General features: G+C 48.5%; 1 protein-coding gene across 1 annotated transcript in view; it reads left to right on the top strand.

Annotated features, from left to right (window-relative positions):
* The window catches only part of C2cd5 (C2 calcium dependent domain containing 5), a 49,636-nt gene extending 27,012 nt beyond the window's left edge, over window positions 1-22,624 (top strand). Inside the window, exons 12-28 of the mRNA XM_090324483.1 lie at window positions 944-1,058; window positions 1,867-1,962; window positions 2,490-2,681; window positions 3,321-3,507; window positions 3,960-4,124; window positions 5,386-5,526; window positions 6,052-6,115; window positions 6,389-6,450; window positions 6,877-6,975; window positions 7,592-7,681; window positions 8,205-8,292; window positions 9,096-9,182; window positions 15,350-15,451; window positions 17,202-17,398; window positions 22,161-22,307; window positions 22,417-22,558; window positions 22,600-22,624. Of these exons, the coding sequence (XP_090180609.1) occupies window positions 944-1,058; window positions 1,867-1,962; window positions 2,490-2,681; window positions 3,321-3,507; window positions 3,960-4,124; window positions 5,386-5,526; window positions 6,052-6,115; window positions 6,389-6,450; window positions 6,877-6,975; window positions 7,592-7,681; window positions 8,205-8,292; window positions 9,096-9,182; window positions 15,350-15,451; window positions 17,202-17,398; window positions 22,161-22,307; window positions 22,417-22,533 (1,949 nt within the window). The 3' untranslated portion in view covers window positions 22,534-22,558; window positions 22,600-22,624. The remainder of the gene's footprint in view (window positions 1-943; window positions 1,059-1,866; window positions 1,963-2,489; window positions 2,682-3,320; window positions 3,508-3,959; window positions 4,125-5,385; window positions 5,527-6,051; window positions 6,116-6,388; window positions 6,451-6,876; window positions 6,976-7,591; window positions 7,682-8,204; window positions 8,293-9,095; window positions 9,183-15,349; window positions 15,452-17,201; window positions 17,399-22,160; window positions 22,308-22,416; window positions 22,559-22,599) is intronic.
* Window positions 22,625-22,670: the final 46 nt, after the last annotated feature.

Genomic DNA, 22,670 nt, shown 5'->3' with positions numbered 1-22,670 from the left:
TTCCCCTCCCCCATGAAAGAGATCAGGCTATGCTAGTGATAACAATAATTATATATACACTTACACTATACAGTGCATATACAGTTCCAGTTGTTACACATGACGGGTCCCAGCTCCCTGAACGCAAGTGGCCCTGGTGTTCTGGTGACAGCCCATCCCTCAACCATCTTCTTAGTGGTAGTTGTTGTTGAAATGAGATCTCACTGGCCTGGCCTCAGAACTGGTGGGCTCACGTGCTCTTCATTCCTTTGTCTCCCTGTGAGCTAGGACTACAGACACCCACCAGCCTGCCAGTCCATGCCAGGCCACTGTTAATTGTTACAGAGCCAGGGCATCACAGCGCCCATCTGAAATGTATCCTTTGCATTAGCCAAGTTATTGGCATGGATCTCGTTAATGCCTTACTTTTGCTTTTTCCTAATTGGCTAGTCTTCTTTTTCTTTTTGTCAGTTTTTCTTAGGCCCCCGCATCTCCGTAGAAAGGTTGGCTATAGTTAGCTTGTCTTTTTATAAAAGTCTTTACCATGGAAAGTGGATTATACAAGGAAACGAATAAAACTAGGTTCCAGAAAATGAAGTTGGCATTTTTCTTTCACGGTTGGCTGCAGCAGTAGGGCCTTCTGTGAGATGATAGGTAGTGTGTTCAGTTATTTACGATCCGAAAGTCCAGAGTAGCTTGAGAAAACACATCCCTGAAGAAATCCCTTTAAAGTGAGCAAGCCAATGAAACCAACTTGGTTCCTTTTCTAGCCAGTTTACATGTCCAGATGTTTTAGAGCCATTGAAAGGGGTTAGATCTGCGGAGAAAGTAGCATTTGAAAGGTGTGGCATTTAAAACCTGTGGCAGAGCCCCTCTCCCTCCCCTCTCTTAGTTAAAGACGCCTTGTGCCCCTCGGTCCCGGGAGACTGGGTATGTCCGCTGATTCAAGCTGCTTCTTTTTCAGATGAACCGGAAACTCGTGATGCCTGGTGGGCAGAAATCAGACAGGAAATCAAATCCCACGCAAAGGCGTTAGGCTGCCACGCTGTGGTGGGCTATAGTGAGTCGACCAGCATCTGGTAAGTAATCATGCTTTCTGCATGCATGCATACACAGATGGATAGACAGACAAGACAGAAGATCCGTCCTTCCACGCACACATGCAGGCATACATACATAAAGTGGACATCATACCAGCTTGGCCTTTTTAAAGGACAATTTTACAAGTCCTGCAGCTTGAACTCAGGGCCTGGGCTCTGTCCCTCAGCTCTTCAACTCAAGGCTGGCATTCTACCACTTAAGCCACAACTCCACTTCTGGTTTTCTGGTGGTTCCTTGGAGATGAGAGTCTCATAGACTCTCCTGCCCAAGCTGGCTTTGAACTGGGATTCTCAGATCTCAGCCTCCCGAGTAGCTGGGATAACCGACGTGAGCCATGAGCACCGGGCTTTGATCATCTTTTACACCATTTTATTCTAATGCAGATGTAGTTCTAACTGCACATCTATACAGTTATGCACTCAGAACAATGTGACTAAAACTAAGTATGGTCAAGAAAATACAAATACAATCTAATGGATTATTATTGGGATCCACAGAATAGTTATTGCTGATAGCCTGGAACATTTTCATCTTTGATCATCTAATATTAATGTGATATTTTGCCTTCTCCTGGCAATTTGCCACTTGTAAAGAATCCTGACTCTCCTTGTTACAGAGCTTCCATTCCTCCTCTTTCCTGTCTCACACCCCAGAGATGAGTGTGCTACCTCACTGACGGTCGAGTTTAATTTGTGCCCTTACCATCCATCAGTTGGACTGAGAACTTCCCCAGCGGCCCTGCTGGGTGCACTGACACGCGCATGTGTTTCTGTCTTTCCCTCGTAGTGAGGAGGTGTGTATCCTGTCTGCCTCGGGCACCGCAGCTGTGTTGAACCCCCACTTTCTGCAGGAGGGCATCGTGGAGGGCTGCCTGGAGCAGAGGTTTGCCCTGGGGGGGGACGACACACTCACCGTCTCCTCATGTCAGGGAGCTTCTAGAGGGGAGGCGCTGTATTTAGTTTCTCTGGCTGTCTCTTTTTTTTTTTTCTTCTAGTCCTGGGTCTGGAACTCAGGGCCTGAGCACTGTCCTTAGGTTTTCTCAAGGCTAAAGTTCTACCACTTGAGCCACCACACCACTTCTGGCTTTTTCTATGTATGTGGTACCCAGGAATCGAACCTGGGTCTTCATGCATGCTAGGCAAGCACTCTACCACTAGACCATGCTCCCATCCCATTCTCTCCTCTTAGGAGGCTTTTATGGAATAACATATGTTCTGATTCCCTTGTCACTGACACTTGTTCTTGCAAGTCATTTTGATATTTTCACTCGTGTGTATATGACATTGTGTCATCTGAACACTAAATACCAGTAGCATAATATTTATTTGGGAAAAGCGCATAGCTTTTCCAGCACGTTGTGCTTGTATATTGAGTGGGGGGGAATTGCCTTTCTCTGTGTGTTTCCACAGGCTGGGAGAAATCCAGCCCGCAGGTTGTGGGTTCTGCCACACCCCGTACGACGAGGTGAACACGCCGTTCCCAGCGCACCTCGCGCTCTGCTGCAGCTGCCGGAGGCAGAAGGTTCCCGATGTCCTTCTCACCACCATCGACCTCCCCGCCCAGGCCGCGGTGGTCGGGAAGGGCTGCCTCATTCAGGCCAGGTCTGTGCCTGGACACCCACTGGGTCCTCTTCAAACACTAAGGCACAGAGTGCCCTAAAACCGCTTTAAAACAGGTTTAAATGATCAGAGCGGCTCATCTGGTCATCCCAGCTCCTCAGGAGGCTGAGATCTGAGGATCACAGGTTCAAAGCCAGCTCGGGGAGGAAAGTCCAGGAGACTCTGATCTCCAGTGAACCAGCAGAAAACCAGAGGTGGAGCTGTGGTTCAAGGGGTAGAGCGCCAGCCTTGAATGACAAAGCTCAGGGACAGCGTCCAGGCCCTGAGTTCAAGCCCCACACTGCACAGTTTCTTTACATTATTATTATTTTCCATTACTGGGACTTGAACTCAGGGCCTGGGTGCTGTCCCTGATCTTCTTTTGCTCCATGCTGTCACACCACACCTGAGCCACAGCTCCACTTCCAGCTTTTTGCTACTTAATTGGGGACTCTGATGAGTCGTATGGGTTTTCCTTCCCGGGCTAGCTCCGATCCACCGTCCTCAGATCTCAGCCTCCTGAGTCTCGGGGCTTGGAAGAGTGAGCCACCAGAGCCTGGCTTTGAGACCTGTATCTGTGTACCCTGGCTCTTCCCACAAGATCACCGGGGCGCCGTGTACCGACAGGACTCTTCTCCGTAGATTGTGTCGCCTGAAAAAGAAAGCCCAGGCAGAGACCAACGCCACGGCCATCAGCAACCTCCTCCCGTTCATGGAGTATGAGATGCACACTCAGCTGATGAGCAAGCTAAAGCTGAAGGGCATGAATGCCCTGTTCGGGCTGAGGATTCAGATCACCGTGGGGGAAAACATGGTGATGGGTTTAGCGGTACGTGTAGAAGCTCGGGAGCTCAGCTTGTCCTTCCTGTGGGTTCATCTTTTTTATTATTATTTTTATTTTTAATTTGCCGATGTTGGGACTTGAACTCAGGACCTGAGATCTGTCCCTGAGCTCTTCAGCTCAAAGCTAGGGCTACCACTTGGGGCCCCAGCTCTACTTCCGGTTTTCTGGTGGTTCCTTGGAAATCAGAGTCTCATGGATTTTCCTGCCCGGGCTGGCTTTGAACCTCGATCCTCAGATCTCAGCCTCCTGAGGAGCTGGGATGACAGGCGGGAGTCCCCAGAGTCCAGCTTGAGCTCAGTTTGTTTTTTTTTTAATTGTCAGTTTATGTTCGACAGTTGTAACATGACAAACTCTTCTCGAGCAAGCGGGTGTGTGTGGGAACAGGCAGGGCTGTTTCTTGGACTCCTCTGCCTGACACTGCCCCCATTGTTCACCAGTCGGCCACAGGCGTGTACTTGGCAGCTCTGCCCACGCCGGGTGGCATTCAGATTGCCGGCAAGACCCCGAGCGAGGGGTCCTACGAGCAGCACGTGTCCCACATGCAGAAGAAGATCAACGACACCATCGCCAAGAACAAGGAGCTGTACGAGATCAGACCCCTGGCAAGTACTGTTCACCTGTGAGCCCACCGCCTATAACACGCGCGCGTGCCAGGGTATTTTCAAGTTGACTTCTTTTGAACATGAGGTGATGTGTTTCCCCTACTGGTGTGTGTGTGTGTGTGTGTGTGTGTGTACACACACTAGAGGGTTTGAACTGAAGGCCTGGGCCCTGACCCTCACATATTTTTTGAACCACAGCTCTATTTGGAGATAATGGACTTTCCTGCCCTGGCAGGCTTTGAACCTTGAACCTCAGAACTGAGGCTCTTGAGTGTGGCTAGGATTAGGGGTGTGAGCCACTGGGTCCCAGCCATGCTGACTGCTGTGTTTGTTTGTTTGGCCAGTCCTGGGGCTTGAACTCAGGGTCTGGGCACTGTCCTTGGGCTTTCTCAAGGCTAGTGTTCTAACTCTTCTGCCTTTTTCTGTGTATATATGGTAACCGGGGAACGGAGCCCAGGTCTCCGTGCATGCAAGGCAAGCACTGTTACCTCTGGGCCATGCTCCCGGCCCAGGCTGTTTTAATGAGATCCCTGGTGGACCTGGTGAAGTTTCCAAAGCATACTATGTGGCAAAGCAGATACACACGTTCTGTGTATCTGTGTTTGTCTGTGTGTCCAGATGTTTCTTACTCTTCACATCTCAGTATGTGGAACTTCCAAAAATGACCGTCAGGCTGGCTCACACCTGTAATCCCAGCTACTCAGGAGGCTGAGATCTGAGGATCGAGGTTCAAAGCCCAGGAGTGTGGGCTGTTGGTAAGAGTGCTTGCCTAGCATGTACCAAGACCGATTCCTCAGTACCACATACATAGAAAAAGCCAGAAGCGGTGCTGTGGCTCAAGCGATAGAGCTCTAACCTTGAGAAAGTCCAAGGACAGAGCTCAGGCCGAGTTCAAGACCTAGGACTGGGGGGAAAAAATACCATCAGGTAGAATAACTATATCCGTAGATCTTTCATAGATCTTTAAGCCTTTTTTTTCCTGGTGAGTTAGGATCTTAAACTGCTCAAGTAGAAAACAAATAAAACCCACATATATAGCCAGATGCAATGAATAAGTGAATTTATTCAGTCCAATGTTGTCTTATCAGAAAGATTCCACTGAGTAAATGAAATCTTAGGGTCACTGAGAATGTACACACTTGTCTCTACTGGGGGTCACCTAGAAGTTTAAAACTGAACTGAAAACAACAACAGCAAAAAAAAAAAAACCAACCCCAAACCTCACCAGTCTCATGATACAAAGCGATTGTGTGTCTTCCAGGAGGTCGTGGAAGAAGTTATAGGATCACCCATTCCAGAGCCAAGGCAGCGCTCTCGACTTCTGAGGTCTCAGTCGGAAAGCTCAGATGAGGCGGCAGAATTAGATCTCTCCCACGGCAAGAAGGATGCTTTCGTGTTGGAGGTAAATTCTGCAGGGATTCTGGTTCCTACAGTATCGACAGTCAGATCTTAACACAGATGTGATCTTTGTTTGGTATTATTGTAACTGTTAAATAAATAAGCAGAAACAAAACAAAAACATCAGAAGCTGGAGGCTGATGGCTCCCAGCTCCTCAGGAGGCTGAGATCCAAGGATCCCAGTTCAAAGTCAGCCTGGGCAGGAAAGGCCAGGAGACTCTGATCTCCAGTGAACCACCAGAAAACCAGACGTGGAGCTGTGGTTCAAGTGGTAGAGTGCCAGACTTGAGAGAAAGAGCTCAAGGACTAACAACCAGGCCCCAAATTCAAGCTCTCCAACTGACCCAAAGAAAAAAATTCAGAAAAAAACATGAATGTAGAAACTAAACACACTTGCAAATGTCACAGCTTGGCGTCTGATACAGGAAGGTGGATTCAGCTGACACAGTTTGTATGTGGATTGGCGCAGTGCTAAAATACAAGTAGGGTTATGTCTAGTCAAAAGTCTAGCTGGACTGTGTCTTCTCAGATTGACGACACGGACGCCATGGAAGACGTGCACTCTCTGCTCACCGATGTCCCTCCCCCTTCAGGTGAGAAACGGCCCCGAGGGGAAGCCTTGGCTCTTAAAGACATTGTCATGCTCCATTGGCCTTGAAAATCGTGGTCGAGCACTTGCCTGGCATGCCCAAGGTCCTGAGTTCGAGCCCCTCAGGTGGACGTGATTTAGAGTCCTGAGGCTTCAGGGTTTTGGGGGGGGGGAAGAAAAGAAAAAGGTGTAGAATTGGATTTGCAGGTAGTCATTGAAGAATTTTCTTCTCCATCGTCGAATGGATGGAACGTTATGTGTGTCTTTGTTTTGGCAGGCTTTTATAGTTGCAACACAGAAATTATGCCCGGTATAAATAACTGGACCTCAGAAATACAGGTAAGCCTTGTATGAATGTGAAGTTACCGCAGTCAGCATTCCAGCCAGCCACGTTTATATTTTGTTTTTTGACCACTGACTGGCAATCAAGAAATATTCTTTTTCTAGCTGGTTGGAGGGCCTCATGTACTTCTAGCTAGGACTGAAGCTTGAAATTAGCCTAGGCAGGAAAAAAAGCTAAGGGCAGTGCTCAGGCCCTGGGTTTAAATCCTCGTACCTGTGCACAGGCACGCCCTGGGTTCGATTCCTCGGTACTACATACACACAAAAATCCAGAAGGAGGGCTGTGGCTCAAGTGGTAGAGCGCCAGCCTTGAGCAGAAGAAGTCCAGGGACAGCGCCTAGGCCCTGAGTTCAAGCCCCAGGACTGGCAAATAAATAAAAATAAAAGTAATGGGTGATGCATTGCTCTGTCCCCCGGCCTTAGATGTTCACATCGGTCCGCGTTGTCCGACTGAGCAGTCTCAACCTCACCAACCATGCCCTGAACAAGAACTTCAACGATCTGTGTGAAAACCTGCTCAAGGTACGAGCCCGTCCTCACCCCGTGCACTCTGCCGGCCTCGGGCTGGATGCTGTCAGGCCTGCCGAGTCGAGATGAGCCAGGTGGTGCTCGTGGTACTGGCGGTAAGGTGTTTGATGAGGAGGACGTTGACGACGATCGTGGTGCTGATCGTGGGCTGGCTGCGAACCTCCATCCTCAAGATCGCAGCTCCTGAGTCGCTGGGATGACAAGTGCAAGCCACTGGCATGTATTTTTTAATACAAGAGGAAACAGAACATAGTGGATTCGTTTTATTTTCATCTTGGAAAACAAAACAAAACAAAAAACCATGAGAGTCAGGAGCGTGGTCTAGTGGTAAAGAGCTGACCTAGTATGCCCGAAGACCTGTGTTCAATTCCTCAGTGCCATTGACATAGACAAAGCTGGAAGTGGTGCTGTGGCTCAAGTGGTAGAGCTGTCGCCTTGAGAAAGCCCAAGGACAGTGCTCAGGCCCTGAGTTCAAGCCTGTCAAAAAAAAAAAAAATCAGCTTTTTTTTTTCCCCCACAATAGCGAAAGAAAGTAAAAGTATTATTAATGAAAGAAATCCGCTTTTCTAAATTTTGTGCTGAAATAACCTTAACCCTTTCTACCCCACAGAGCCTGTATTTTAAACTCCGATCTATGATCCCGTGTTGCCTGTGTCATGTGAATTTCACAGTATCACTGCCTGAAGATGAATTAATTCAGGTAACTGTGACACAGTCCATTAGTAAAACTCCTAGCTTTTCTTCTGGTCTGTGTTAGTATGAGAACTTGTCTTATCAGGTAACTGAAACACGTTTTACCCCAGGGAAGCTTAAGACAAATATTAGTGAGAATCAGGTCAAATGTTCCTTATTTTCCTCTCTCCCTTCCCTTCCTTTTGTTGGTCCTGGACCTTAAACTCAGGGCTTCGGTGTTGTCCCTGAGCTGCTTTTTGTCCCAGGCTGGCTCTCTACCACTTGAGCCACAGCGCCACTTCCAGCTTTCTGGCCGCTCATCAGAGTTAAAGAGTCTCACAGACCTTTCTTCCAGGGCTGGCTCTGAACCATGATCCTCAGATCTCACCCTCCTGAGTAGCTAGTATGACAGCTCCAGTTTTTAGCCAAGGGCTCACACTGTCTGGAGTTGACTGGCACCACCAGAATTCCTGGTAGAGTTACCTCTGGGGGGGGGGTCAGGATACTTTTCCCCAGTTCCCTGGCTAACTGAGTCACGTGTGGGCTTCCAGGTCACGGTCACAGCTGTCGCCATCACGTTTGACAAGAACCAGGCTTTACAAACCACAAACACACAAACCGAAAAGTCACTCCAAAGAGGTGAGCCTGGGGCTGGGAAGGTGACTCCGTGACTGTGAGTGCTGGCCTAGCATGCGTGAAGCCCCGGGTTCAATTCCTCCATGCCACACACACAGAAAAAGCCAGAAGCGGTGCCTCAAGTGGTAGAGCTCTAGCCTTGAGCAAAAAGTAAAAGCTCAGGGATAGTGCTCAGGCCCTGAGTTCAAGCCCCAGGACTGGCAAAAAACAAGCAAACAGAAAAAAAAGAGATGAGCCTTTGGCAGGTCAGAGGACAAGTAGGTATTTTCTGCTTCATTTACCTGCTCCTCTTCATGCAGGTAAGTCATACATGGCACATAGATTCAATCTGGCATTCAATCAAACTGGGCATTTTATATTAAGTTTAGGCATTATTACCAGATAGTCACCTAGTTTTTTCATGGGGAATATTGATGTCTGGACAGATTATGGCAAGTTAGTTTTGCAGTAATTTCCTTTTTTTTTCTTTCTTTCTTTCTTTTTGGTGCCAGTCCTGGGGCTTTCACTTGGCCTGGGCACTTTCTCTGGCTTTTTGTTTGTTTGTTTATTTGGCTCATGCTTTGCTACTTGAACCAAACCTTCATTTGGGGGATTTTTTTTTTTTTTGGTGTTTACTTAGACATGGTAAGTGTCTCACCCACTTTTCCTGCTTGGGGCTGGCTCTGAACTGCGATCCTCAGCTCTCAGTCTCCTGAGTAGCTGGGATGACAGGTCTGAGCCAGCGTGTGTACACCCAGTGTGTGAACTTTTGCCAGTGTTAACAGTAGATGGTTACTCGCTGACTGGCATCTTTCTCGCCTCTCCAGCCTCTTCAGATAATGAAGATGTCTTGCAGTTTCCATTGGAGCTTTGTTCAGATTCTCTTCCTGCCCACCCGTTCCCAGCAGTCAAAGGTTGGTCAAATCATCAAATCATGGGCAAATGGCCTAATCTCCTCTTTTTTTTTTTTTTTTTTTTTTTTTTGTCCCCTGCATTGTAGACAATGTGCTCTGCTTCCAAGGGGAAGAATTCTCTCTGCCCCTTCCTTGTGTATTTTTCATGTTCATAAATGAAAGGAAAGTTAAGTTCTTGCTTTGAGCTCTCCAGAAATGTCACCATAAACCATGAAGGTATCCCACCGTGTGACATTCCATTCTCATTCCACAGACATCTTCAAGTTTTCTCTGTGGAAATTTGGGGGCTTCCAGTGTACATTGTTCATAGAGTGTTTGGGAAGTGTTTTTCCAACAATAAACCAAAATCTTTCAAGAACTTTTGGGATTTTTAGACAGTCCCGTAGATATCTGGGTTTTGGTTTGGTTTGGTTTATTTGTTTTGTTTTGAAGGTGTTTCTGCCAGCACTCTACTACTTTGAGCCACACCTCCACTTCTGTTTTTCTGGTAGTTCATTGAAGATGAAAGTTTCACAGACTTTACTCCCCAGGCTAGCTTCGAACCTTGACCTCAGATCTCAGCCTAACATAGTTAGGTATTTATAATACACTCCTGTTTTGTCAAATGCGAAGTAATTACCCTTTCATTTAATAGCAGTATATCTATTTTGGTCTGTACAATTTATTGAGGAAAGTAGAAGGTAGGTTCCCCCCCCATCAGTCCTGTGTCTTGAACTCAGGGCCTTGAGCACTGTCCTTGGGCTTTCTCAAGGCTAGAGCTCTACCACTTGAGCCACAGCTCTATGTATATGTACCAAGGAATGGAATCTGGGTGTTTGTGCATGCTAGGCAATCATTCTTACCACTAGGCTAAACCCCCGTCCCCTGTTGTTTTTTTTATCCTATTTCTCCTCTGATTTCAGCATCGTTTTCAAAACTCTGGTACTTAATCTTATGAGAATTCACAAAGTATAGTTTATATTTTGTTCCTAAAGTTCTTAATCTGAGAAATTTTACATTTTTTTTGTTTATTTGTTTTCGCCAGTCCTGGGGTTTTCTCAAGGCTACAGCTCTACCACTTGAGCCACAGCATCACTTTCTGCTTTTTCTGTGTATGTGCTACCGAGGAATCGAACCCAGGGATTTGTGCCTACTAGGCAAGCACTCCATCACTAGGCCACGCACCTAGCTCTCTTGTGCATTTGTTTTTTAAGAATCAAAGCAGCAGCTATTCTAATTTTTATGGGTTGTGATAGTAGGAAAATGATTATTTCTATTTATTATTTTATCTGATACCAGCTTGTATATAAAGCAGAATCATTTTCTATTCACTTTAGTTGTAGGTATGTTCTTTATTAGTCTATGTGAGGCAGTATGTTTCTTTGGTCGTTTAAAGGTGAAAAGACACCCTCTGACACACTCTGGTTTTTCTAACCTGCCAATTTCAATCATCTTTCCATTTTAGTTACCAGAATTCTAAATAAATAAAGAATTAAGTAGAACTAAGTACTGGCAGCTCAAACCTATAATCCCAGCTACTCAGGAGCTGAGATCTAAAGATCTCGGTTCAAAGCCAGCCCAGGCAGGAAACTCTGTGAGACTTTTTTGGGGGGTGGGGGGTTGGGGGGGCCCTGGGACTTGAACTCTGGGCCTGGGCGCTGTCCCTGAGCTCTTCAACTCAAGGCTACCACCCTACCCCTTGAGCCATAGTTCCACTTCCCCCTTTCTAGTGATTAATTGGAGATAAGAGTCTCCCATTCTTTAGTGCCCAGCCTGGCTTTGAACCTCGATCCTCCGATCTCAGCCTCCTGAATAGCTAGGAGTACAGACGTGAGCCACGGCGCCCAGCTTCTGTGAGACTTTTATCTCCAATGAACCACCCAAAACCCTGAAGTGGCGCTGTGTTAGAGCACTAGACTTGAGCAAAAGAGAGCTCAGAGACAGCCCCCAGGCCTAGAGTTCAAGTTCCACAAGTTGAAAACAAAGAAAAAAACTCCAGAATTAAATAGACAACAGAATAATTAAATAAGAACTAGATAGAGACTCTTGTGGTGCCTCGGCTTCCCTATTAAAAGACTAGAGGGGGAAAAATTAAATTCAGAGGTAACTGAGTTCGGATGTCTGAATCAAATGTAATTTCTAGAACAGAAAACAGGAACCTTGCCCTTCACTAACTGTTAAAAAGATAGGTCCTTTATGTAGAAAGTTGTATTTATGGAGGATTACTTCCAAATCACTTTTTAGTTGTTAGAGAGGGGTAGTTTGCTTTTTGGGTAGAATTGAGAATCACATTTAAGGATCTTTAATCTTTGCTATGATTCAAAAGGAAGAAAGGCACCCTAAAATCCAACGAATGATGATACTTTTTGAGGTGAGGTGTTTATTAGCTGAAGTTTACTATTTGTTAATGCCCACAGAGAAGTTTGGTCAATTTGTGTTGTCTGTACTGCTCGCTTTCCAAGGTAATTTATGACTAATGATTAGATGGTCATTAGTATAAAATGGCTTTGCTTGTTTGTTTAGTGGCAGTCCTGGTACTTGAACTCAGGGCCTGGGCTCTGTCCCTGAGCTTTTTCACTCAAGACTAGTACTCTTCACATGAACTATACCACCACTTCCAGTTTTCTGGTGGTTCACTGGAGGTAATAGTCTCTTGGGGACTTGGCTGGCTTCGAACTGTGATCCTCAGATCTCAGCCTCTTGAGGAGCTGGGATGACAGGCCTTCGTCACCAGTGACCACTTAAAATGATACACTGGGAGCTAAAGAACACGTTGAGAAACGTTAAGCAGTACCTAAAAATCCCTGTGGCTGTGGCTGAAGGAGGCTGGGCCTGCATAGAGTGTGGGCATAGCTAGAGTAGGCCTGTTGGCATTGCAGTTGAGGTGGCATGAGAACTTGGCTAACTACTCTGTCTCTCAGCCTCAGTTTCTCCCGTGTAAAAGGTTACCACATTCAGCTTCCTGCTCACCGTTGAAATTTTTTAATTCCTCAAGTTGTGTATTTTACATTGCTTTGATTCTTCCCCTATGCCTGTGACTTAGACAAAGGAAATCAAAAGCTAGGTCAATACCCAGAATCTTGAAATCCGGGAGCTTAGTAGCCTTTACACTCTGACCCTCCAGACCAGAGCAAGTTTGCAGAGGTGTGGGGGGGAAGAGGGGCGGGGAGGGGGAGGTGAGAATCCCAGAAGGGAGGTGAGACAAAAAGCCAGGGCTCTGGTTTTGATTGCCACCATTCCTGCTCCCTGCCCCCCACCAAGTCAAAGCAGTTTTCATGGAGTGGTTTTTCTAATCATTTTTCTTTTCCTCTTGGTTGGTTATGGGGCTTGAACTCTGGGCCTGAGCGCTGTCCCTGAGCTCTCTTGCTTAGAGCTGTACCATTTTGATCCACAGCACCACTTCAAGTTTTTCTGGTGGTTCACTGGAGCTAGGAATCTCACTGACTTTCTTATCTGGGCTAGCATTGAACTGCGATCCTCAGATCTCAGCTTCCTAAGTAGCTAGCATGACAGGCGTGAGCCTTATGGTTGATTTGGTGTTACTTTCTCATTACCTTGGGGCATACATACATACATGCATAAATATACATATATATATATATATATGAAAACATACACACACACAGAGCTTAGTTCATAATTTTCTTTTAAACTGGCTCAAATTCCCTTCCATGATTTTCCTGAGTTAATTCTACATTGACAACACTCTTCCCCTCCCCCCCTCCTTTCAGTATAAAATTCTTTGAACTTTTACGCTCATGTGGATAGAAATTTAAACATTAAAAGTAAGGTTAGGACCAAGACATGAGAAAGGGTATCAATGTATGTGAATTAATGCACCTTCTATCTGGCAAATATGTAACCCTTCTATTAATTACAATAAAATATATATAAAAAAAAAGGTTAGGATATTTACACCGTATCTTAGGTGTATATTATACATGGATGGCCTTGCCAGGGGAAATCCTGAATGCCGTTAACGTGAGGTTCTACGGGAGGTGTGGGGGGGGGGGTTCATTCTCTCTGGAGGTAACACAGTCTGCCAGCAGGGGGCGCAGGTGACAGGGAGATGACGATGGGTGGTAGGCCGGGAAGCCAGGCCTGTTCACTGGAGCTTGTTGATATTATTATTATTATTATTACTGGATCCTCCTCAGTCGTATCCATTCTTTGCTTCACGTCACATTGCTTCCCAGTACTGGACTCTTACTTGTTATCCATCTAACAATTGGTTAAGGTTCTCTAGGCTTGCCTGTGACTAGTTTCTGAAGCTCCTTTTCTATTCTCTTACACGTGCAGTCTTTCTTGGCAGTATGTGGTATAGACAGACAGAAGATAGATAGGATAGATGGGTGGGTGGATAGATGGATGGATGGAATAAATGGATAGACAGATGGGACTAATTTCCATCTGACCTAAATACTCAGATTCGTGTTGCTTGCACAGTGAAGCCATGTTGACTCAGTCGTGGTCCTGTGGCTAGTGGAAGATGCCAAGACACAGAAGAGATTGGGCTGGCACTTGGCATCCTCCAAGCTAATTCCGTTGTCTGTCAGAACACCTGCAGCCAGCAAGCGCTAACTTGGGTATACCAGCTGTCCCGACGGGTGAGTTGATTTAACTGAGCACCTACTCACCTGAAGGGGGTGAAGTACCAGGGAACTGTAGGAAGGTACTGGGCCATGAGGTAGAAGCCAAAACAGAGTGAGGATGTGGGCTTTTTTTGGGGGGGGGGAGAGGGAATCTTAGTAAATATATATTTTTTAAGTTTTCTAAATTTCTTAAAAATTAAAAGCAAGCTCTTTGGCCCGATTATTGTTGAACTCAACAATAGACAAGTTATTGCTCAGGAAGGCAGGTCCCGATGGCCCACGCCTGTCGCCCTAGCTGCTCAAGAGGCTGAGATCTGAAGGCAGAGGTTCAAAGCCCAGCCCAGCCAGGAAAATCCATTGAACCACCAAAAAGGCGGATGTGGAGCTATGGCTCCTGTGGCAGAGCCAGGCGGGATTCCTGATTTGGGGGGGGGGTGAGGATGAGAAGAAAACGACAAGAAACAGTTGGGGTCGGGAGGTCTACAGCTTGAGACTGCAGCCTAAGACTGTGGCCCCGTTTATTTCTAGTTCCAGTCTTATATACTCTCCTAAAAGCAGAAAACTACCTGGGGTTACTTTCATACAAAATAACAATCAAGTCTCAGATCAATCAAGCAAGAAGCAATAGACAGTAAGGCCAGGAAATTCACAATATAGTTGACATAGCTCAAAGATCATAGGCATTTATCATTTATCATGGCACAAGTTCTTTCCCATGACGGCTCATTCCTTACTCAGGGATGTGGGTCTGTGGGGCCAGCCTGCTCCCAACAGAGGGAAAAGGTTCGAACCCCACAGTGCTCAGGTTTTGGTTGCCAAACAGAATCTCGGAGAATAATGGGCAGAATCACTCCACCCCTCCCCTCTTTTTTTCTTTTTAATCTCCCTGATGATGGAGGGAAGATTTTAATAGGAAATAAGTCAGCTAGTGAATTTGGAAATATTGTTTTTAATTTTTGATCTTAAAGCAAAACTCAAAGCGGAAACCACATGCATGAAAAGAACAAAGCCTATAATTCCAGCTCCTCGGATTTAAAGCCAGCTAAGCCAGGACATTTCCCTGACATTCTTATCTCCAGTTAAGTACCAGAAAAGCCTAAAGCGGAGCTGTGGCTCAGGTGGTAGAGTGCTAGATGTGGGCATCAAAGCTCAATAACAAGTGGAGACCCTGAGTTCAGCCCCAGTGTGCTGGCACACGCGCACACACACACACACACACACACACACACAGTGGAAAGTAAGGTAAGCCTAGCCTGTGTTCCTTTTGGTGTATATGAGATGGCCCTCACCCAGAGACTATGACCATAGCCTCACACCTCTCTTCCCCAAAAGAAAGGGGGGAAAGGCTCAGCCAATCAAGAACTTGGTTTTGGACAGTTTAGGGTCTGAAGCTGGGCCCCCCTCCACATCTCTTCCCAGATTTAAATAGGGCCGTCTTTGGTTTGGTTTGGTTTGGTTTTGGTGGTTTTATTTACTGATTTTTTAACATCGCAGTTGGCATTGACCTCATTGGAAAGGAGTGTTATGACAGTGAGAGCTATCATCCATATTTTTTCTTTTGTGTTTTCTTTCTGTTTCTTGTGTGTGTGTCCCCAGCCACGTCAGTTGATTACAGTTCCTTTGCAGACAGATGCGGCAGCTGGATAGAGCTGATTAAACTGAAAGCTCAGAGCCTAAGGCGCGGATCCATGAAGACAAGTAGGCGTTGCTTCTCTCACTTTGCAGTGACCTCAGAGGCCTATCTTGATTTCCCATGGTGACAGCTAGACCTCCCTGCTTAGTAATGGCATCTCCTTTCTGGCACTGCAGGCAGGGGCTGGAGTGGGGAGCTGGAGTCACGTATCACACTATTCCAGGACAAGGGCCTTGAGGTGTCCCCTCTCCACTAGAGAGCCTCTGTTGCTGGGGATGTAGTGAAGCTGTTCTGAAAAAGAAGGGCTGTCACTAGTCTGTCCCTCCATGTATTGAGTGGAGAGACGTTTCTGGAACCGGGCTGAGGTCACTGGGCTCGCCCCGAGAGTCAGAGGGACAGAAAGCTATGGAGAGAAGTCGCAGTGCAGTCCTGTGCTCCTGCTGTAGTGTTGGCCTGTGGGTTCTGGTACAGGGTGACCAGTAGCCATAGTTGAATGGAGGAGTTTAGAATCCAGGAAAAGGGAAGGAACCAGCCGCATGTGGTTTGCAGTCTGGTTGATCTTGGGCAAATCATTTTAATTTCTCTGAGCTCCACTCTCCAGATGAAGTTTTTTTTTTTTAATTCAAGTAGTAACTGCACAAAGTAGATATGTGTGTAGCTAGATGGATGGATGGATAGATAGATAGATAGATAGATAGATAGATAGATAGATAGATAGATAGATAGATAGATGGACAACTGGAGATAGATGATAAATGAATAGGTAAATGGGCAGGTAGGTAGACAAATGGATAGATAGGTAGATGGATGGATGGATGGATGGGTGGGTGGATGGATGGATGGATGGATGGATGGATGGGTGGGTGGGTGGATGGATGGGATGGATGGATGGATGGATGGATGGATGGATGGATGGATGGGTAGGTAGGTAGACAGACAGACAGACAGACAGACAGATAGATAAATAGATGAACAACTGGAGATAGATGATAAATGAATAGGTAAATGGACAGGTAGATAGACAAATGGATAGATAGGTAGATGGATGGATGGATGGATGGATGGATGGGTGGGTGGACGGACGGACGGACGGACGGATGGATGGATGGGTAGGTAGATGGATGGGTGGATGGATGGGTGGGTAGGTAGGTGGATGGATGGATGGGATGGATAGATGGATGGATGGGGTGGATGGATGGATGGATAGGTAGGTAGATAGATAGACAGGCAGACAGGCAGACAGACAGATGGGTAGGTAGATGGACAGATGATGGATGGATGGATAGGTGGATGGACAGATAGATGACTAGATGGGTGGATGGACAGATAGATGATGGATACATGGGTAGGTGGACAGGTGGATAGATAGATGAATGGATGGATAGATAGGTGGATGGATGGTAGACAGACAGGAGGATGGGCAGACAGACGAGTGGACAGATGGGTGATAGGAATACAGCTGGATGGATAGATGGTCCATGGAGGAGGGCGTGGGAAGGGGGGACAGGGGGGAGGGAGGGAGGCAGGTCCGGGGGCGGGAGGAGGCCGCGGGCGCAGGGGCCACGCTTGCCGCTCATCGCCGCGTGTCCTGTCCGGTTCCACCGCCCGACATTTTCTCTTGCAGGAATGCCCGTTCCTTCCACCAGACTCCATCCCCCTCGCTGTCTGTGTGTCCGTCTGTCCGTGCGTGCGTCCGTCCGTCCGTCTGTCTCTCGCATGGTGCATGAGCCCCTCTCTCGGCCTCTAGCTTCTCCGCGCCGCGCCCGCCGCGCGCCCGCCCGCCCGCGCCCACCTCTCCTCTCTCCTTCCTGCCAGCGCCCGCCCTGGACAAGGCCGCCGCGGGCGAGGGCGCCTCCCGCGGCCGCCCGGCCCCGCCGGGCCCCGGCCCCGGCCCCGCCAGCGTCGGCGTGGTGAGGATGACGCCGCTCTCCTTCATCCCCGGAGCCAGGATCACCAAGTACCTGGGCATCATCAACATGTTCTTCATCCGGGAGACCACGTCCCTGCGCGAGGTGACCTGCGCCTGCCCGCCCGCCTCCATCCCTCCCTCCCTCCCTCCCTCCATCCATCCATCCATCCATCCATCCATCCATCCATCCATCCAATCCATCCATCCATCCACTCATCCCTCCATCCATCCCTCCATCCCTCCTTCCATCCATCCATCCATCCAATCCCTCCATCCATCCACTCATCCTTCCATCCATCCACTCATCCATCCATCCATCCAATGCCTCCATCCATCCATCCAATCCCTCCATCCATCCCTCCATCCGTCCATCCCTCCATCCGTCCCTCCCTCCATCCATCCCTCCCTCCATCCATCCCTCTATCCCTCCATCCCTCCTTCCATCCATCCCTCCATCCCTCCCTGCTATCCTTCTCGCCCTCCTTTTCCTCTTGTGGGTGTATCTCTGGGTGTTTGTGTGTCTGGTGTGTGTGTTTCTGGTGTGTGTAGGTCTGGTGTATGTCTGGTGTGTGTCTGGTATGTGTCTAGAGTGTCTGGTGTATGTCTGGTGTGTGTCTGGTGTATGTCTAGAGTGTCTGGTGTATGTCTAGAGTGTCTGGTGTGTGTCTAGAGTGTCTGGTGTGTGTCTAGAGTGTCTGGTGTGTGTCTGGTGTGTGTCTGGTGTATGTCTAGAGTGTCTGGTGTATGTCTAGTGTGTGTCTGGTGTATGTCTGGTATGTGTCTGGTGTATGTCTAGAGTGTCTGGTGTGTGTCTAGAGTGTCTGGTGTATGTCTAGAGTGTCTGGTGTGTGTCTGGTGTATGTCTAGAGTGTCTGGTGTATGTCTAGTGTGTGTCTGGTGTGTGTCTGGTGTATGTCTGGTATGTGTCTGGTGTATGTCTAGAGTGTCTGGTGTGTGTCTAGAGTGTCTGGTGTATGTCTAGAGTGTCTGGTGTGTGTCTAGAGTGTCTGGTGTATGTCTAGAGTGTCTGGTGTGTGTCTGGTGTGTGTCTGGTGTATGTCTAGAGTGTCTGGTGTGTGTCTAGAGTGTCTGGTGTATGTCTAGAGTGTCTGGTGTGTGTCTGGTGTGTGTCTGGTGTATGTCTAGAGTGTCTGGTGTATGTCTAGTGTGTGTCTGGTGTATGTCTAGAGTGGTGTGTGTCTAGAGTGTCTGGTGTATGTCTAGAGTGTCTGGTGTGTGTCTGGTGTGTGTCTGGTGTGTGTCTGGTGTATGTCTAGAGTGTCTGGTGTGTGTCTGCTGTATGTCTAGAGTGTCTGATGTGTGTCTGGTGTGTGTCTGGTGTATGTCTAGAGTGTCTGGTGTATGTCTAGAGTGTCTGGTGTGTGTCTGGTGTGTGTCTAATGTGTGTCTAGAGTGTCTGGTGTATGTCTAGAGTGTCTGGTGTGTGTCTGGTGTGTGTCTAGAGTGTCTGGTGTGTGTCTGGTGTGTGTCTGTTGTATGTCTAGAGTGTCTGGTGTATGTGTAGTGTCTGGTGTGTGTCTGGTGTGTGTCTGGTGTGTGTCTGGTGTGTGTCTGCTGTATGTCTAGAGTGTCTGCTGTATGTCTAGAGTGTCTGGTGTGTGTCTGGTGTGTGTCTAATGTGTGTCTAGAGTGTCTGGTGTATGTCTAGAGTGTCTGGTGTGTGTCTGGTGTGTGTCTGGTGTGTGTCTAGTGTGTCTGGTATGTGTCTAGAGTGTCTGGTGTGTGTCTGGTGTGTGTCTGGTATGTGTCTGGTGTATGTCTAGAGTGTCTGGTGTGTGTCTGGTGTATGTCTAGAGTGTCTGGTGTATGTCTAGTGTCTGGTGTGTGTCTAGAGTGTCTGGTGTATGTCTGGTGTATGTCTGGTGTGTGTCTGGTGTATGTCTAGAGTGTCTGGTGTGTGTCTGGTGTATGTCTAGAGTGTCTGGTGTGTGTCTTGAGTGTCTGGTGTGTGTCTGGTGTATGTCTAGAGTGTCTGGTGTATGTCTAGAGTGTCTGGTGTATGTCTAGATTGTCTGGTGTATGTCGAGTGTCTGGTGTGTGTCTGGTGTGTGTCTAGAGTGTCTGGTGTATGTCTGGTGTGTGTCTGGTGTATGTCTAGAGTGTCTGGTGTATGTCTAGAGTGTCTGGTGTGTGTCTAGAGTGTCTGGTGTGTCTGGTGTGTGTGTGGTATGTGTCTGGTGTATGTCTAGAGTGTCTGGTGTATGTCTAGAGTGTCTGGTGTGTGTCTGGTGTGTGTCTGATATGTGTCTGGTGTATGTCTAGAGTGTCTGGTGTATGTCTAGAGTGTCTGGTGTGTGTCTGGTGTGTGTCTGGTGTATGTCTAGAGTGTCTGGTGTGTGTCTGGTGTGTGTCTAGAGTGTCTGGTGTATGTCTTGAGTGTCTGGTGTGTGTCTGGTGTGTGTCTAGAGTGTCTGGTGTATGTCTAGTGTCTGGTGTGTATCTAGAGTGTCTGTGTGTCTGGTGTGTGTCTGGTGTATGTCTAGAGTGTCTGGTGTGTGTCTGGTGTATGTCTAGAGTGTCTGGTGTATGTCTAGTGTGTGTCTGGTGTGTGTCTGGTGTATGTCTGGTATGTGTCTGGTGTATGTCTAGAGTGTCTGGTGTATGTCTAGAGTGTCTGGTGTGTGTCTGGTGTATGTCTGGTGTGTGTCTGGTGTATGTCTAGAGTGTCTGGTGTATGTCTGGAGTGTCTGGTGTATGTGTAGTGTCTGGTGTGTGTCTGGTGTATGTCTAGAGTGTCTGGTGTGTGTCTGGTGTATGTCTGGTGTGTGTCTGGTGTATGTCTGGTGTGTGTCTGGTGTGTGTCTAGAGTGTGGTGTATGTCTAGAGTGTCTGGTGTGTGTCTGGTGTGTGTCTAGTGTGTCTGGTGTATGTCTAGAGTGTCTGGTGTATGTCTGGTGTGTGCCTAGTGTGTCTGGTGTATGTCTGGAGTGTCTGGTGTATGTCTAGAGTGTCTGGTGTGTGTCTAGTGTGTCTGGTGTGTGTCTAGTGTCTGGTGTGTGTCTGGTGTGTGTCTGGTGTGTCTGTGTGTCTAGAGTGGTGTGTGTCTGGTGTGTGTCTAGAGTGTCTGGTGTGTGTCTGGTGTGTCTTGTGTATGTCTAGAGTGTCTGGTGTGTCTGGTGTGTCTAGTGTGTGTCTGGTGTATGTCTGGTGTGTGTCTGGTGTGTGTCTAGTGTGTCTGGTGTATGTCTAGAGTGTCTGGTGTATGTCTGGCGTGTGTCTAGTGTGGTGTATTTCTCGTGTGTGTGTCTAGTGTGTCTGGTGTATGTCTCGTGTGTGTGTCTGGTGTGTGTCTAGTGTGTCTGGTATATGTCCAGAGTGTCTGGTGTATGTTTCGTGTGTGTCTGGTGTATGTCTGGTGTGTGTCTATGTGTCTGGTGTATGTCTAGTGTGTCTGGTGTATGTCTCGTGTGTGTGTCTGGTATATGTCTGGTGTGTGATGTGTCTGGTGTGTCTAGTGTGTCTGGAGTGTCTGGTGTGTGTCTAGTGTGTCTGGTGTTTGTCTTGTGTGTGTGTCTGGTGTATGTCTGGTGTGTGTCTTGTGTGTCTGGTGTGTGTCTGGTGTGTGTCTGGTATGTATCTAATGTGTCTGGTGTGTCTGGTGTGTGTTTGCTCTGTGTGTAGTGTGTCTGGTGTGTGTCTGGTGTATGTCTGGTGTGTGTGTCTGGTGTGTGTCTAGTGTGTCTGGTGTGTGTCTGGTGTGTGTCTAGTGTGTCTGGTGTGTGTCTGGTGTATGTCTGGTGTGTGTCTGGTGTGTGTCTAGTGTGTGTCTGGTGTGTGTCTCGTGTGTGTCTCGTGTGTGTCTCGTGTGTCTGGTGTATGTCTGGTGTGTGGTGTGTCTAGTGTGTCTGGAGTGTCTGGTGTGTGTCTAGTGTGTGTCTGGTGTATGTCTGGTGTGTGTCTTGTGTGTCTGGTGTGTGTCTGGTAGGTATCTAATGTGTCTGGTGTGTCTGGTGTGTGTTTGGTCTGTGTGTAGTGTGTCTGGTGTGTGTCTGGTGTGTGTCTAGTGTGTCTGGTGTATGTCTAGAGTGTCTGGTGTGTGTCTGGTAGGTATCTAATGTGTCTGGTGTGTCTGGTGTGTGTTTGGTCTGTGTGTAGTGTGTCTGGTGTGTGTCTGGTGTGTCTGGTGTATGTCTAGAGTGTGTGGTGTGTGTCTGGTGTATGTCTAGAGTGTCTGGTGTATGTCTAGAGTGTCTGGTGTGTGTCTGGTGTATGTCTAGAGTGTCTGGTGTGTGTCTGGTGTGTGTGTCTAGAGTGTCTGGTGTATGTCTAGAGTGTCTGGTATGTGTCTGGGGTGTGTCTAGTGTGTCTGGTGTATGTCTAGAGTGTGTGGTGTGTGTCTGGTGTATGTCTAGAGTGTCTGGTGTGTGTCTGGTGTATGTCTAGAGTGTCTGGTGTATGTCTAGAGTGTCTGGTGTATGTCTAGAGTGTCTGGTGTGTGTCTGGTGTGTGTGTCTAGAGTGTCTGGTGTATGTCTAGAGTGTCTGGTATGTGTCTGGGGTGTGTCTAGTGTGTCTGGTGTATGTCTAGAGTGTGTGGTGTGTGTCTGGTGTATGTCTAGAGTGTCTGGTGTGTGTCTGGTGTATGTCTAGAGTGTCTGGTGTGTGTCTGGGGTGTGTCTGGGGTGTGTCTAGTGTGTCTGGTGTATGTCTAGAGTGTCTGGTGTGTGTCTGGGGTGTGTCTGGGGTGTGTGGAGTGTGTGGTCTCGAGCTCCTCCCAGAGCCTCCACTTGGGGTCCGGGTCACCCGGGCCGGCTGGGAATGGGGTGGGGTGGGGGTGGGCGGGGCCCGGGTGACGTCACGGCGTGCTGACGCGTGCGTGCGTGCGTGCGTGCGTGCCGCGGGCAGGAGGGCGGCGTCAGCGGCTTCCTGCACGCCTTCATCGCCGAGGTCTTCGCCATGGTGCGCGCGCACGTGGCGGCGCTGGGCGGCAACGCGGTGGTGTCGTACATCATGCGGCAGTGCGTGTTCATGGAGAACCCCAACAAGAACCAGGTGGGGGGGAGGACCGCGGGGGGGAGGGGAGGAGGAGGACCGCGGGGGGGAGGGGGGACCACTGACGACCACGACGTCTCACCTCCCTTTCCTCCCCCCCCTCGCGCAGGCGCAGTGCCTCATCAACGTCAGCGGCGACGCCGTCGTCTTCACCCGGGACTCGGACGTGGAGGCCGCATCTGCGTCTGCGCAGCCGCCGGGGGGCGGGGCGGAGGTGCCGGCCTGACCCCCTCCAGGCCTCCCCTGCAGTCCTCCTCCTCCAGGCCTCCCCTGCAGTCCTCCTCCTCCAGGCCTCCCCTGCAGTCCTCCTCCTCCAGTCCTCCTCCCCGGCCCCGGGCCGGCCCTCGAGGACCGAACTGCGGA

The sequence above is a fragment of the Megascapheus bottae genome, chromosome 35, assembly GCF_031878675.1.
Source record: "Megascapheus bottae isolate mThoBot1 chromosome 35, mThoBot2.hap1, whole genome shotgun sequence".
Taxonomy (NCBI): Eukaryota; Metazoa; Chordata; class Mammalia; order Rodentia; family Geomyidae; genus Megascapheus; species Megascapheus bottae.
Note: the sequence above shows the minus strand (reverse complement) of the source record. Positions and strands in the feature narration are given on the sequence as shown.